The sequence below is a fragment of the Rhinolophus hipposideros genome (genome assembly GCF_964194185.1).
Source record: "Rhinolophus hipposideros genome assembly, chromosome: 11".
Lineage (NCBI taxonomy): Eukaryota > Metazoa > Chordata > Mammalia > Chiroptera > Rhinolophidae > Rhinolophus > Rhinolophus hipposideros.
Window position 1 is genome coordinate 23547787 of NC_138057.1, and position 16312 is coordinate 23564098.

General features: G+C 36.9%; 1 protein-coding gene across 4 annotated transcripts in view; it reads left to right on the forward strand.

Moving 5' to 3' along the window:
• Positions 1-16312, forward strand: part of FREM1 (FRAS1 related extracellular matrix 1) — a 155766-nt gene that overhangs the window by 113144 nt on the left and 26310 nt on the right. For 3 of the 4 annotated variants that reach the window (XR_013994416.1, XM_081066045.1, XM_081066046.1), the window contains 3 exons: positions 3779-3980; positions 4732-4876; positions 14627-14756. Coding sequence is in view for 2 of the 4 variants with exons in the window: in XM_081066045.1 (XP_080922171.1) it covers positions 3779-3980; positions 4732-4876; positions 14627-14756 (477 nt within the window). In the remaining 2 variants the exon portion in view is untranslated. Of the gene's footprint in view, positions 1-3778; positions 3981-4731; positions 4877-14626; positions 14757-16312 lie in introns of those variants that run through there. The other variant, XR_013994417.1, reaches the window with a different exon arrangement.

A 16312-nucleotide genomic window follows, 5' to 3' on the forward strand; every position in this document is an offset into this window, starting at 1 on the left:
AATAATTGTTTATTGTAAAGAATTCATAAACTACAAGAAAGGACAAGAAAGAAATATTTTTCACAATCATACCACTAAAAGGTAACTATTATTGGTGGCTTCCTTCCATTCTTTTATTCTGTGCAATTAAAAATTAGATGATAATATACATACTACTATACATATTGCTCGTTCCCACTCTTCATTATGTTATGAAAATTTCTTATGTCATTAAATCTTCCTTGAAAACGTAATTTTTAAAGGCTGCATAGCATTGTCTCAGGTAGAGATGATTTATAAATCCCCTGTTGGACTTTTATTTTTATATAACTTTGTTAATTGCTGTTACAAATTATATTGTAGTGAATATCTATATATATATACATTTTTGTGTACACATATAATTATTTCTGCAGGATAGACTGAAAAAAGTGAAAGTTTTCAATCAATGATACACATTTCACTATTTATATATGCAGATTTCTCTTCAGAAAATTTTCACAAATTTGGACTCCCATCAACAAAATATAAAAGTGTTTGATTCTCCAAACATTAACCATCATGATTCATGATTATTTTTTCTTTGAAAATAATTTTTTAGTATAGTTGACATACAATAATATGTTAGTGTCAGGTGTACAACATAGTGATTCAACATTTATATACTTTGTGAAGTTACCACCATCATAAGTCTAGTAACCATTTGTCACTGTACAAAGTTATTATGATGTTATTGACTATATTCCCTATACTATATACTACTTCCCTCTGACTTATTTATTTTATACTGGAGGTTTGTACCTCTTGATCCCCTTCACCTTTTTTTTGCCCATCCCCCTTTGCCCTCTCCTTTAGCAGCCATCACTTTTTTCTCTGTATTGTTAATCTGTTTCTGTTTTGCTTGTCCGTTTGTATTGTTTTATAGATTCCACATGTGAGTGAGATCATATTGTATTTGTCTTTCTCTGAATTATCTTACTTATCATAGTACCCTCTGGATCCATCCATGTTGTTGCAAATGACAAGATTTCATTCTTTTTTTATGGCCTAGTAATATTCCATATATTACTAGGAATATTACATCTTCTTTGTCATCTAACAATGGACAGCTAGGTTTCTTCCATATCTGGATTATTGTAAATAATGCTGCAATGAACATGAAGTTGCATATATCATTTCAAATTAGTGTTTTTGTTTTCTTCAGATAATACCCAGAAGTGGAATTGCTGGGTCATATAGTAATTCTAGTTTTAATTTTTTGAGGAATCTCTATACTGTTTCCCACAGTGACTGTACCAATTTACAATCACACCAATAGTGCACAAGGGTTCCCTTTTCTCAACATCTTTGCCAACACTTACTTGTTTTCTTTTTTCTAATAGCTATTCTGACAGGTGTGAGATGATAGAATGCTCATTGTGGTTTTGATTTGCTTTTTCCTGATGATTACACTGTTGAGAATCTTTTCATGAATCTCGACCATCTGTGTGCTTTTTTTGGAGAACTATATATCTAGGTCTTCTGACCATTTTTAATTGGATTGTTTGTTTTTTTTTATGTTGAGCTGTTTAAGTATTTTATATATTTTGGATATTAGTCCCTTATTAGATATTTATAAATACCTTCTCCCATTCAGTAGGTTGTCTTTTCATTTCATTTTAGTTTGATGTAGTCTCATTTGTTTATTTTTACTTTTGTTGCCCTTGCCTGAGGAGACATATCTAAAAAAATTGCTAAGACTGATGTCACAGATTTTACTGCCTACGTTTTCTTCTGGTTTTATGGTTTCAAGTAGTATTACATTTAAGTCTTTAATCCTTTTTGAGTTTATTTTTTATATGGTATAAGAAAGTGGCCCGGTTTTTTTTCTTTTTCTTTTTGCATGTATTGTGTTTTCCCAACACCATTTATTAAAGAGACTGTCTTTTCCCATTTTATTTATATTCTTGCATTTTTGTCATAGCGATGGGTTTATTTTTGGGCTCTCTCTTCTGTTTCATTTATATGTGTGTCTGTTTCTGTCCCAGTACCATAATATTTTGATTACTATAGCTTTGTAGTATAGTTTGAAATCAGGAAGTGTGATACCAACTTTGTTATTCTTTCTCAAGATTGCAGTGGCTATTTGGGGTCTTTTGTGATTCCATATAAGTTTTAGAATTACTTGTTCTAAATCTGTGAAAAATGCAATTGGTTTTTTGATAGGGATTGCCTTGCATATGTAGATTCTTTTGGGAAGTATGGACTTTTTAATGATATTAATTCTTCCATTCCATGAGCACAGTATATCCTTGCATTTATTTGTGTCTTCTTCAAATTCTCATGATTATTTTTGTTGAAAAAGGGCCTTGCCAACTGGAGAGGAAAATGCTATTTGATTGTTGCAAAACTCCATATGGAAATACACAAAAGAGGAGTGGCAATTTTTCCCCACCCCAGGAAAAATGTACAGGCTTGTGCAAATGATCCCAGAATTTTCTAAATGTCTGTATGAACACAAACATGTGTTTGTTTTGAATATAAACGGTGTTATAGTCATATTCAATTCTGCAACTTGCTGGGTTTTTTGTTGTTGTTGTTGTTTTTACCAGTTAACACTAAGTTGTGGAAATTATTATCAGTTCATACTACTTCTTTTTCTTTTTAATAGCTGAATAATTCATTGTATCATCATATACAAAAAAACATATAAAGGCTTATCATTGATACTTATTCTTCACTTTGCTAGAGTGAACTACGATTTACAGTGGTATCATTTTTGGGTAAATGAAGTTTAGAAATGAATGATTAGGTATAAGGGGGATGCAGGTAGTGTTTTTGTACCTGTTTCCTAATATCAGTGGTAAATTATGCTAATCCATCTAAACCTGCTCCATCCCTAACATACAAGAACAGTTATTTGCAAGATGGTCTGAGCTCCAGACCGTACCTGAATGAGGCTCTCTGTAGTGTCTGAACCTGTACAGCTCTTTCACTCATGAGTCATTGCCCATCTACCATCTTCACAAATTGGGTCCACCTATTTCGTTACCTGGTTCTCATCCTCAATGAAACAAACCCACAAATGCCTATAAAGAATCACTTCTCACTTTTTTCTTACTGAGGCATTTCTAATTTCATTGAACATTTTTTGCCGTTTAAAACAAAGACATGCCCCAAAAATGTTCAATGCATTTGTAAACCCTTATAACTTTGTTTCTGTAAATTACCAAATACTGGAAAAATGGGGAAATTCTTCTGTGGAGCTAACAGTAAGTTTCCAATACAGTTCTTGGGTCAATTTTAATGTACCCATTCAACAAATATTCCTTGAGCTCCTGTTATGCTTTAGGCACTGTGCCGGGTGCAGGGAGTAGGTGGAAGAAAAAAGACATGACAGCTACCCTCAGAGAGCTTATTACCTAAGGGAGGAGTCAGACAAATAGATAAGGCTGTGGCAGAGTTTATAATGGAAAGTCCACCTCTGTTCTGGGCATTGTGATGTTTGCTGAGGATACTGTGAAGAAGACATTTAAACAGCACGCAGGCTGGCTGGCTAGTTAGTAATAACTTGATTAGTCTAGCCAAATCAGATTTCCTAGTACCTTTCTTAATGGAGCATCTATTGGCTCTTCAGGACTGGAGTTCCATAGAAATGCTGCAAGAGCAAAAACTTACTAACAATCAAGATTTGGGGACATTCCCAAAGGAGGAGGATAAGGACTTCGAAATTCAGGAAAGTTTGTCATTGTTAACTGTTAAGACACCATGGGGATGAGAAGCCTTTGTATAACATTGTATGTAATTATTGACAACTCAGGTGGACCAGTTGGACAAAACAGCCCCCCACATCACACATGTGCATTCCCCTTCTCAAGTGGGACTCCTGAAAAATGGGTGTTACGGGATTTACATCACTTCCCATGTGTTGAAGGCATCAGACCCTGACACCGAGGACGATCAGATCATCTTTAGGATTTTACGAGGGCCCCAACATGGACATCTGGAGAACACAACAACAGGTACTGCCTTGCTTAATCCTTGTAATTGCTCATTTTAAAATGCCCAGTGGCTCACAGTGCTAGGGAGTAATTTAATTAAGTGCAGGCCCATTTGCTAAACATTCCGCAGGGCTTACTGATAGATGTAGTTTATACACCAATATTGGTGCTCAAGAGGGTTTGAAGCTGAGCTTTCCTAAATTTATCTTAAGTGGGAGAATAAAATACTGATATGTTATTTTCTTAAATGCTATTTGTTGTTTACAACTTTTTTTAGCATTCAGATTGTAATATATTTAGAAGAATATTCAATGTCAGGACCAAATTCATATTTGTGACTTATTTTTTCTATCATAAATTCTAAATGATGTCATTTCATTTAAAAAAATTCTGCGGGTTTTTTTTTTTTTGTATAATGGTTTCTCTGGATTGTATAATATAATAATTTCTGCTTTATGAAGACCGTGATCAAAATTTATCATTAAAATGGATGCCACAAAATTATAGATTTTATTACAGTGCTTTCCTACTCTCCCTCTATTTTTATATTTTCTTTAAGGTATAGTATTTCCGAGACAAAGTAAAGTTGAAAGAATAATTTAAGTTCATTGCATGTGTGTTGTAAGATAATTGCAATAATGTTAATTTCCTTAAAAAAATATACTTCTGCTATTTTTAAGCTGAGTTTAAAATAAAGTAGCCATGCAGTTTAATCAGCTCTTATTTAATATTTTGTTTGATTACCCATTAAATTCCTTTATTTCTTTTGTAGGTGAATTTATCCATGAGAAATTTAGCCAAAAGGACTTAAACAGTAAAACCATTCTTTACATCATAAACCCATCTTTGGAATTTAATTCAGATATCATGGAATTTCAAATCATGGACCCCACAGGGAACTCTGCTGCTCCTCAAATGTAAATTATTTTGCTTATTCCATAGTCCTGCATATAGTGTCCTAAATGTATCTGATTAGGAAAGCTCAATGTTCTTTTTCAAACAGAATCTAAGAGGATAAATTTACAGACAATTTCACAATCTCATAGAATTTATTTTGGGGAGAGATTTTTCTTTTTATTATTGCTTGATATTGAGAAAGGCAGTAGCTTTACAGAGTATGACAACATTCAAAAGTTGTATAGTTGTATAGTGCTGGGTCATTCAATTTATGCATGTAAATGCATACGTGTTCACACACGGAGAGGTTTCTGCCGTGACAATTCAAAGGCATCCAGGATGGAGCTTGCAGGCTCATGTACAAATCGTGCAGCAAGAGGTCACTCTAGGACTGTGTTAGTTACCATAGTCTTGTAAAATAACTGGAGTGGGACGAATGAGATACCTAGTCAGGAAGAGTTAGCAAAATAGCTCTTCCCTTCCAAAAGAAAAGAAAAGAAAAGAAACAAATGATTATTTGAGACTACCTTTACACGTTAATGAATCTATCATAGGTAAGATGAAGACAGTGTAGAGGAAAACAGACTTGTTGGTGTTTAGTGACAGAAGTTATAAAATGTGTACAGCCACCCTCAGATGACAAGAGTAACAAATCCTCAAAATTAACAGACTATAGGAATTTCACTCACTGGGTCCCTATCCTAGAATTGTCTTGAATGTAGACTTTGAATAATTTATCAGCTATCAGATGACTGTAGCAAGGTTAATCGTAGTCCAGTTCTTGGGCTGTTTTTTCTTTCTTTTAGATTTGATACCCTTACCAGTCACCTCAAAGAAAAGTTGTTTATTTATCCTAGTTTCAGTATTCACCATATCCTAGCCACACTACACATCATAAGTGAGTGCAGCCCCTTGATGGGATTTTTATGACAGATTATGGACAAAGGAAGAAAATAAAACTGAGAAAGCGCCTCTGCTCTTTTCATTCTCGCCTTTTCTTTCTGATGCTGAATTGTAGTTCCAGTATTACCCAGCAGAGGTCTCTGTAGTCCTTGTTAGAAAAACTAGCATCCTCTTAAAACACAGTCCCGGGGTTCTACCTCCATTGCCCTGATAAAGTGTAGTACCTGGCCCAGATTTATGAACTCCACAGATTTTTATTGAGTGGCTATTATATTCCAGGTGCACAGTACCAGAAACTGGTAAATAGAAGTGAACGAAGAAGGCCTCACCCCCCGACATTTAAACATAATCATGAGGTTATAAAATTAAAACAGCTGACCACCACCCATTAAACCGCTCTTGCCTAAAAGAAATGATTCCTCAGGATTGCACTGTATAGAATATAGATGAACTACTTGCAATTTCAGACAAACATCTTCCAATTCTCAAGAAAATGTAAAAAGAAAAAAAAATCCTGCTCCAAAAACATTACTAAATTGATTTCACTTACTTTTTTAATAGTTCGACTAAAAACCATAAGAATACTGATCAGACTTGCTACTGATCTAATGCTGACAGCTGACCCTCACGTGTGAACACGGCATAGTTGATGGAGAATACTTCTTCCCCCAGCAATGGTGCTAGATTGATATTGCGTCACTTACGTGCCCTTTTCATTCCTTGTTCTTACCAAGGACATTGCTTCTGAAAGTGATTTGTATTTTTGAAATAATCCACAGGTTCATAACTGATTCACTGAAGAATTTATATCCTTAAGTGAGGCTATTTTAAACGGGCTCCTGCTTGTGTTGGATATAAGTTTTTATGTATCCACGCTGAAGATGTTTCTGATTCACTTAGAAATGATTAGAACCAAAATATGCCTACTGAGTGTTAATCCAAATATAATTTTTATTTGAGTCTGACATATTAGCTTGTTTTCTTTAAACTAGGCAGGGGAAGGTAGAAATTTATGTTCATAAATAATTTTTGAATGGTATAGTTGTCTCCAGCCTCCTTTATTAGAATATGCTTTTTTTGGAACAAGAAGCACATTTTCCCAGTAAGATATATAATGTTACGAATAGTAGGTTGACTTCCCAAGAAGTCAGCAAGAACCTAGTTACACTTACAATATAAATCACAGGCATTTGCAATACAATTGTTTTCTGCTCTATTTCACTGCTCTTCATTTAATCATCACAACCACCTATGAGTTAGGTACCATCATAATACAGAATTTACAGGTGAGAAAACTGAAACGTGGAGATAGGAACTGGTTTTTCCTAGCTTATGCACCTAATTTGTGAAGGAGCTAGGATTCGGGCCCAGGAAGTATGGCTCTGGAGCTCATGGTTTCCTCACTGCACTAGAGAGCTTCTTGCCCACTTTTTTTTTTTTAATTAAAGTTTATTGGGGTGACAATTGTTAGTAAAGTTACATAGATTTCAGGTGTACAATTCTGTATTACATCATCTTAAAATCACATTTTGTGTTCACCACCCAGAGTCAGTTCTCCTTCCATCACCTTATATTTGATTCCCTTTACCCTCATCTACCACCCTTACCCCGCTTACCGTCTGGTAGCCACTAAACTATTGTCTGTGTCTATGAGTTTTTGTTTCTCATTTGTTTGTCTTTTTCTTTTGTTGTTTTTGGTTCATATACCACATTTCAGTGAAATCATATGGTCCTCTGCTTTTTCTGTCTGACTTATTTTGCTTATAATTATAATCTCAAGATCCATCCATGTTGTCACAAATGGTCCTATTTCATCTTTTCTTACCGCTGAATAGTATTCCATTGTGTATATGGAATATACACAATATATACCACAACTTCTTTACCCGTTCATGTATCGAAGGACATTTTGGTTGTTTCCTTGTCTTGGCCACCGTAAATAAAGCTGCAATGAACATTGGAGCACACTTGTCTTTATGGATAAATGTTTTCAGATTTTTTGGGTACATACCCAGGAGAGGATTGCTGGGTCATATGGTAATTCTATGCGTAATTTTTTGAGGAACCTCCACACTGCCTTCCATAGCGGCTGCACCAGTCTGCATTCCCACCAACAGTGTATGAGAGTTCCTTTTTCTCCATAGCCTCTCCAACACTTGTTACTATTTGTTTTGTTGATGAAAGCCATTCTGACTGGGGTGAGGTGATATCTCATTGTGGTTTTCATTTGCATTTCTCTGATGATTAGTGATGTTGAGCATTTTTTCATATGTCTCTGCCATTCGTATGTCCTCTTTGGAGAAATGTCTCTTCAGGTCCTCTGCCCATTTTTCAATTGGGTTGTTTGTTGTTTTGTTGTTGAGTTTCATGAGTTCCTTGTATATTTTGGATGTTAGCCCCTTATCAGAGGAACTGTTTGCAAAAATCTTCTCCCGTTCAGTTGGTTGCCTCATTATTTTGTCAATGGTTTCTTTTGCTGTGCAGAAACTTTTCAGTTTCATATAGTCCCATTCATTTAGTTTAGCTTTTACTTCCGTAGACTTTGGAGTCAAACTCATGAAATGCTCTTTGAACCAAAGGTCTATAAGTTTAGTACCTATGTTTTCTTCTATGCAGTTTATTGTTTCAGGTCTTTTGCTTAAGTCTTTGATCTATTTTGAATTAATTTTGGTACATGGTGACAGATAGCAGTCCAGTTTCATTCTTTTGCACGTGGCTTTCCAATTTTGCCAGCACCATTTATTGAAAAGGCTGTCTTTTCTCCATTGTATGTTTCCTGCTTCTTTGTCAAAATTATGTCTTCTTGCCCACTCTTAACAAAGTATGCTAACCAGCTGAAAGGGAAAGGAGCTGCAGACTTAACTCCCTTCTTTCTCTCCAGTCTTATTGGCCCGCAGGCAGCAAGAAATGATGAATACTTACTCTTCAAGGACGTTCAGTTTTACTTGGTTTTTAATGTTAATTATAAGTATTAATATTAGTGTATACTCCATGTCTAACACACCAGGAATTATAGTGTAGATAGTAAACATTAAACTTCTGGATTTAGATCCAAAGAACAGGGTTTGAACTTTGGCTCTGCCGTTGATCTAGGTGATTGTTCACGTCTTAGTTATCTCATCTGTCAAAGTGGTGGCAATCGCAAAATTTGTTTAGAGAAACACGTGAGGTAAGACATATGAAAGCATCTTGCACATTGGAAGTCCTTAACAAATGCAACCTGTAGTGATTACTATTGTTGTGCATTCATGTTGATACAAAAGTTGGCTGTTTGAAGAAATATTCCAGAGACATTGGGTGGCCAGCTATAAAGCCCATCTCTAATTAGAAATTGATTCTAGGATGATTTACAAAGTGAACCATCAATGTGCTTATTAACCCACAAGCTAAATGCTGTGCAACTTTGTGTTTTTCTTTAGCTTGGACAGGATTAATAGATTAATACTTTGCATATTTGAATGGGTGAATACCTTCTGTAATAAAGCTAAAGGGACAGGTGGGTGCTATCTGGAGCAGAAAGGGGGCTCTTTTAAAAAACAAGATGGACCCATGTTCAGTTGGAATGTCCCCAAAATCTTGATTGCTGGTAAGTTTTTGCTCTTGCAGCGTTGCTATGGAATACCAGGCCTGAAGAATCAATAGATGTTCCATTAAAAAAGGTGTTAGGAAATCTGATTTGGTTAGTCTGATCAAGTTATTGCTAGCTCCTAGCTAGGTTGTGTGCTATTTCACTGCATCACATCCCAGCATCCTGGAGATGCTTGTATGTATTGGGGATCTGAGAGAGGGACATATTATGCAGCATAGGCTCAACTAGATTCGTCTATAGAACAACACCTTTCTTCCCTTCCCTCCCACACACCCTGCAATAATTCATGGAACAAGTTTTTCATGGAATACAGTTGGGAGACATTGTGAATAGAAATTATTTTGTAACACTGAAATCCATGGAAATTTGCATAGAGATTTAGACTTGGCCGAGGGCCTAGATTTCAGGTACTCTGCTAGGTGCTTTCACATATGTTGTCTAAGTTAATCTGCAAAGCACAATCCTCTAAGGATGATAAGGAAATGAAGCTTAAAGCATTTAAATAATGGGCCTGAAGTCACTTACATTGGTGAGCACAGAGCCAAAAGTGAACCCTGATTCCCTGACCTCAAAGTGCACGGTTGCCTTATTCATCGTAGTGGCCCATGCGTGACTCACTCACAAGCTCATGTCTGTTCTCAAGTGCAACTTGAATCTCAAGATGATCTGCAGAATTCTCAAAGCAAACTACACAGGACCCACCTCATTCATCAAAAACACCTTCGCAGAGCACAGAATGTAGCCGACTTCTGACCACAGCAGTTTCCTAATACATCTTCTACGTTGACCTTTTTCTTGCGTCCGCTGACAAAAAAGTGAATTTCAAAACAAAAGTTGACCCATACTGAAGTTCTTCATAACTCAGGCTGCTTCTCCAGCTGCTGCATGATTCCAAGCACGCTGTTTTTTCTCCTCCGTCTGCTGTTCTATTATTCACTCTTGGTCTTAAACGAGAAGGTACAAAAGAAATGAAAAAGAAAAGGAATTTCTAATAGGTGAACTTTGCAATAGTTTGACAGCTTTATGAAACACCTTGTAGGGGAAGAGGTTGAAACTATTGGCTAGGTGAAACTTTCACATTACCAGCAAGCCAGAAGTTAAAAGTATTTGTTTCCAGATTCGAGCTAGGAAAGTACAGAGGAAGGGAAGGGAAAGAGCACTTTTTAAGTACCCACTGTGTACAGGTGCTTTATACAAATTAATGAATTTTAATTTTCATCCTTTGACATGAGTATAATTCTTCTCATTGTAAAGATAATGAAAACGGAGGCCCAGAGAGACTAGGTAACTGACCGTAATCACACATTAATAAGTGGTTGCAAGACATGTCAGACTCCAAAGCACTTGTTTGGGTACTCACTATGCTGCCTCCTGGCTAAACATGTTTCCCCATTATCATGAGAGCAAGACAAAAATGAAAACACAGGTGTTCATAGCATTAGATTAGGGAGCTTAATAGCATCCTCTTTGAATTGATAAGTCTTAAATTGACTACTTGGAAAAATATTTTTTAACATCTCAATTTTCTTAAATCATATGCGACTTGATTATAAATGAAAATCTAGTTATGAGAATAATTTAATCACAATTTTAGCTTCTATAAAATCACTGAGAAGCTCAAACTACTTAATGAGTATTCATTAAGGTTCATTTAACCCCTTTGAAGTACAGACCCATCATTATTATATTTTGGGAAGCGAGGAAACCGAGGCATAGAGGGATTAAGTACTTTTTCCACACCCTCTTGTAAACCTAGATCAATGTCCCAAATTCCAAACTGGAGTTTTAATCCTCAGTGTTTCTTTCAGTTCATTGCTCCTTCGTATAAATGAATCAAGTAGACACAGAATAAAATACTAGAAAGTATATATTTTTGACTCGACGTCAACACTATTGACATTTGGGGCCTGATACTTCTGTCATGGGGAGGCGTGTGTGTGCGTTGCACGATGTTTATTGCACATGTGTATTGCACGATGTTTAGCAGCATCGCAGGGCTATGCCGAATGTTAGGAACCATGCGCACACCTTAGATAATAGCATACATGTGTGTTAAATTATAATGTGTGGTCGGATGCTCTTTTATCAATGCCATCTTTCTTTCTACTCTAATGAAGTCCAAGAACAGCCAAAGAACCCAGAGTAAGTCAGGGCTAGAAAGAGTATGTGAGGATAACCTAGCCTAGCCTTTTTTCAAAGTGTGTGAAATATGATGTTAAGAGGGCTGGGGAGAAAAAAAAGCTTTGGTGGTCAACTTAGCTTGGGAAACAGTGGGCTAAACAAGATTCATTTAACAAATATTTATGGAGCATTTGCTATATCCTCGTCACTCTACAAGGGACTTGGGAATATGTCAGTGAACTAAAGACTCCTGTTTGCTTAGAGAATACATGGAATCAAAGTAAATAGTACGTGATATGTGATATATACTTTGGGAAATGAAAAAAAATGGGTCAGAATAAGGGGGGGGATCACAGATGCCAGACTTTGAGGATAGACTGTGATTTTAAATTGCATGTTTAAAGAGGTTTTCTGGTGCCTGATTTAGAGTTAGTGAGTGGCAGAGGGGCCAAAAGCCTCAAGCTTTCTAATCCAGTTTAATTTCCACTACTTTATCCTCGTCTTCCATTTACAATAGTGGTTTGGGGTGAATCAAAAGTTAGTTTTCACATTAACTCAAATTTTCTATAGAGATGAGTTCTCCAAAATCACTTAGCAAAGTGTTTCTCAACTGGGGATGAGTTTCCCCCGAAGGCACATTTGGAAGTATCTGGAAACAGTTTTGATTATCGTAACCAAAGGAGAGGTGCAACTGCATTCAGCGGGTGGAGGCCAGGGATGCTGCTAGATATCTTACGATGCTCTGGACAGCCTCCCACAACAAAAAACTATCTGGTCCCGAATGTCAGTAGCGTAGAGGTTGAGATACCCTGACTGAGAGGCTAACAGAGTTCTCACCTCCTGCTAAGTGACTTGAAATGATTGCCATGTGTGTTTTACGTAAAGTGTGTCCGAAACTTCATTTCTGACCTTGGAAGGATATTTATTCAATGGTAATAGGAGAAGGGAGGGATTATTAGAATGTGAAAGTTTGAACCAATCCTTTTCTACGTGACCCCTACACATCCAGAGGTTTCCGAATTACTCTCAAGGGCTCCTGCATCTGGTTGTCTGCATGCTGCCAAGCATACAGCTGTGTGGCTTCTAGGAGGGAGAATTCCCAAGTGACTAACTACAGGTCTTACTTTTTTTCCAGGTGTTTGTGTAGAGGTTAAGCAACCATAGTCTCAGCGTAGAAAGACCTGAAATACTGTACAGCAAAACCCAAAAAGAAACACATTCAAAATGTGTGTTGCATGCTCATATATCCCATAGGTATGCAAGTGCTTTGCAATTTAAATATTTTTCTGGAAAATACAGAGGGTGCCAAAAAAATGTATACACATTGTAAGAAAGGAAAAAAACACTGTATTAAAATTGTAATACTCACTATATACTGATAACAAAAGATGAATTCAGGTCGTGTGTATACATTTTTCTGGCACCCCCGGTACATAGCCTGGCTTAAATTTTATGGCTTGTCAATAGATCTGTATTATTTGTAGTGAGTAGTTTTAAGAAAAGAAAATAGAACGTTGTAGTATGACAACCTTACCCTCTAAGCATTATGCAGCATTCCAATGGTGCATCAGGGAACTGTACACACTTTCCCAAACACCGAGACCCTCTAAGCTTTGAAGCTGCACAGGCTCTTCATGGTGTTCTAATGGCTCTAGATCAGCAATCAAGCTGCATTTAGCTTTGTGCCCTGAGATCACCTGGGTCTGCAGAGTGACACTGATGAATTTTGGCTTGTCACAGTTAGCATTAGTAATGGATGGGTTCTCAGGAGATTAGACAATGAAACTCATTTAAACCTTACTGAGACTTAGCTGAAATGCAGCCATAGTTATCTATTTCACTTGTTTCCAATGCTTTCCTATCTTTCCTGTTTCATCTTTCTCTTTTTTCCCAATCCTTCTTGCTGATTTTGTTCTTTCTTATTTAGCTGGATCCTTTAGGAATTCTTTGCAACATGTTATTTAGAATAATAGCATAATTATGTAGAATAATAATGGGATGTTACTTCTATTGGCATTTATAATATCCTTGTTGCTTGTTATCACATGATTCTTTAAGCATTTCTTTATTTCTTGATCTGTTTCATGCCAGATTTGAGTTTCATTGCATTTCAGATCCATGAGGTTCCCAATGTTATTATTATAAAGTAAGAATCCTGTTTGCATGGCAAAGTGTTATGAAGCCCAGAATGCCAGCCAGAGTGAATTTCATATCTATTGATTGAATAAACATTTATGTTCATAGAGATTCATGAACCTGTGCAATAATTCCAAGCTCCCACATTACCCTGGGATCCCTGGCCCATGGTCCGAGCAGTAGAAGACAGTGCTACTTAGTGTGCTTAGCTTTAGATTTATGCTGGAAATTTCATCTCTGCTACCTATTAGCTTTGTTATAGCTTTTTTCCTTTGAGCTAGGCTTGGGTTTCTTTCTTTAAAAACAGTTTCTCTCTATATTATGACGATTAAAGAAGACAGTTTCCATCAAATTTTGGGTTCACTAGTTATATTGTGGGGGGAAAGACCACCCTCTATTTATCAAGTTTATTCAGTTGTATGGCTGCACCCAAGCCCTGTTCTTTTATATGCACACAAGAATGAACAGATAACGGTTACAAAACACATTAACATTTTACTTGTTGGGCACACTCTCAAAGATAACTTGGTATGAAACTTAACCCAAGTTCAGAGACGATCTGTGTCTGGAACCATTCTTGTTGTACCAATGAAGAAGGCCAAAAAGCAAGAGCGATGTCATATCAATGTCCTTTCCAAAAATGAAAGTCTCCTTGAATTTCACAACACTCATTCCTTTCCCTTCAGTACACTCAAGTTTGAGTCTTTTTTTTTTTTTGTCGTTAAATACTGTGGGACCTCCGACAGTCTTTTGACTTTAGTTTCTGCATTTGTAAAATGGAATTCTAATACTTGCTCTGTCTCCCTCGTGGCATTGTTGTAATCATTACATGAGATCGTGAAAGTTCTCTGTGAACTAAATGGTATCAAACATATGTAAGAAATTTTTAGCATTGGTGTAAGCTAATGAACCACTTTGTCACCATGAGGCGAACCAGTGGTTCAGTCTCCTACCCGGGAAAGGATCCCTACAGGTGTTTACTATACATATCTTATGGTTTTCCCTTTTCTTTCTCTTTCAGTTTGGAACTGAAGTGGTCTTATATTGAATGGTCACAGACTGAATATGAGGTCTGTGAGAATGTGGGCATATTGCCCTTGGAAGTTACCAGAAAGGGCTATTCCGTGGATTCCGCTTTTGTGAGTGTAAAGGTAACAACTCTAAAATGTAAACTCAAGCTAAAACTTAAGCAGCTGGCTCCTTGGTGCCATGGATTATTTTCTTAGAAAAAATTAGAGTAACCAAGGACATTTAAAGTTGCAGGAATGCCATACTCTTCTGGAGATTCTAAGTACAAAATCCCCTGGTCCCTCTACCTGTTATCTAACTTCATTAGCTTTTAGATATGATATTGCAAACCCATTTTTAGTTTTTCAATCTGGTTATTAAGTCTTACAGTTTGATTTCACAGGAAGGTAGGTCCAACTTGGTGAACTTGGGCCAAACTCTACTTGAGAAAAAAATAAAAAGTTGTATGCAAGACATTCTGTGGAGTAGCCAGAGCAAATTTCAGTCCTCAGATGGCTTTCTCATAGTATACACCAGGATCACTTCCTGGTCTCAGTGAATGAGGAAAACCAGGGCACAGACTTATCTTAAGAGTCTCCAAGGGGTACAAAATTAAGAGAGCATATATCAATACAGGTACCCTGAACTATAAGACATTTTCAGTAATCACTTTTGAATGAGTCGACTTGCTATTCCTTTTCACTGCCATGGACCTTGAAGCACAACCTATGGCTTCTAGAATTAAAGGATTTTTAGAAGTCCCTATCACAGGAGCACTCCAAGAGAATGAAAGCATGAAAAGCTATTATGTACTAACGACAGCACATAAGCCTTAAGACTCCCTCCTCAATCTAATGAAATGGGCACTGATATTAGCTGCTGGAAAAAAATAGCAACTCAGTTAAGTCTCAATTACAATAATAAATTCAAATCACCTTCAGATCCTTGTGCACCTAAATTCTACCATATCCAGACTCAGTATTTATCTGTCCAGTGGACATAGGCTCATTTCCCCACATCTGTGGGTACCTTATTGTTATTAAACCGTTAGACAACTTGGTATGCCCTATAGTTTTCCAGCAGATTGTTTATGGAAAAAGAAAGAATCTGTCTGGATGGTTTTCTAATAGTGCTCTGCTCCTCCATAGAAAGTACCATATGCTCGAGTCTGGAGTTTTGGGCCACACTACCATTCACCTTGCCAGATAGAAAGAACCTACGTGGTATGACACAGAACCTTTTGTCTACTTAAGCTGAATGCACACCATGAACCTGCCAGCTGAGTGTGCAAGGCCTTCAGCAAACAGCCCTGAGCCCTTCACTGACGACTCTACCCACAGCACACAGCCTGTCGCTATATTTACCCAGATTTCATTGGCTGCTTGACTAGGAGCAGGGAAAGAGAAAGCACTTTTACTTGTGTTATTTGCCCTGGTTTGAATCATGCACTTTCATCGGACTGATTTCTCCAATCACTTTGCTGCAGACCATCCTTTTCCCTACATAGGATTCCGTAAACTCAGTGGTGATAAATACTAGGTAATTGCACGTGCAAGTACCATGCGGAGATGTGTAACTCCCAGCATATGGCAGATACAGGTGTACAATGGGCTGCCTTTCCACAAAGAAAGGTGCTTCATGAGGAGCCTTGGCACTGTAGGCAAAGAGCAAATGGGAGCCGAGGAGGTAATATCCTTCG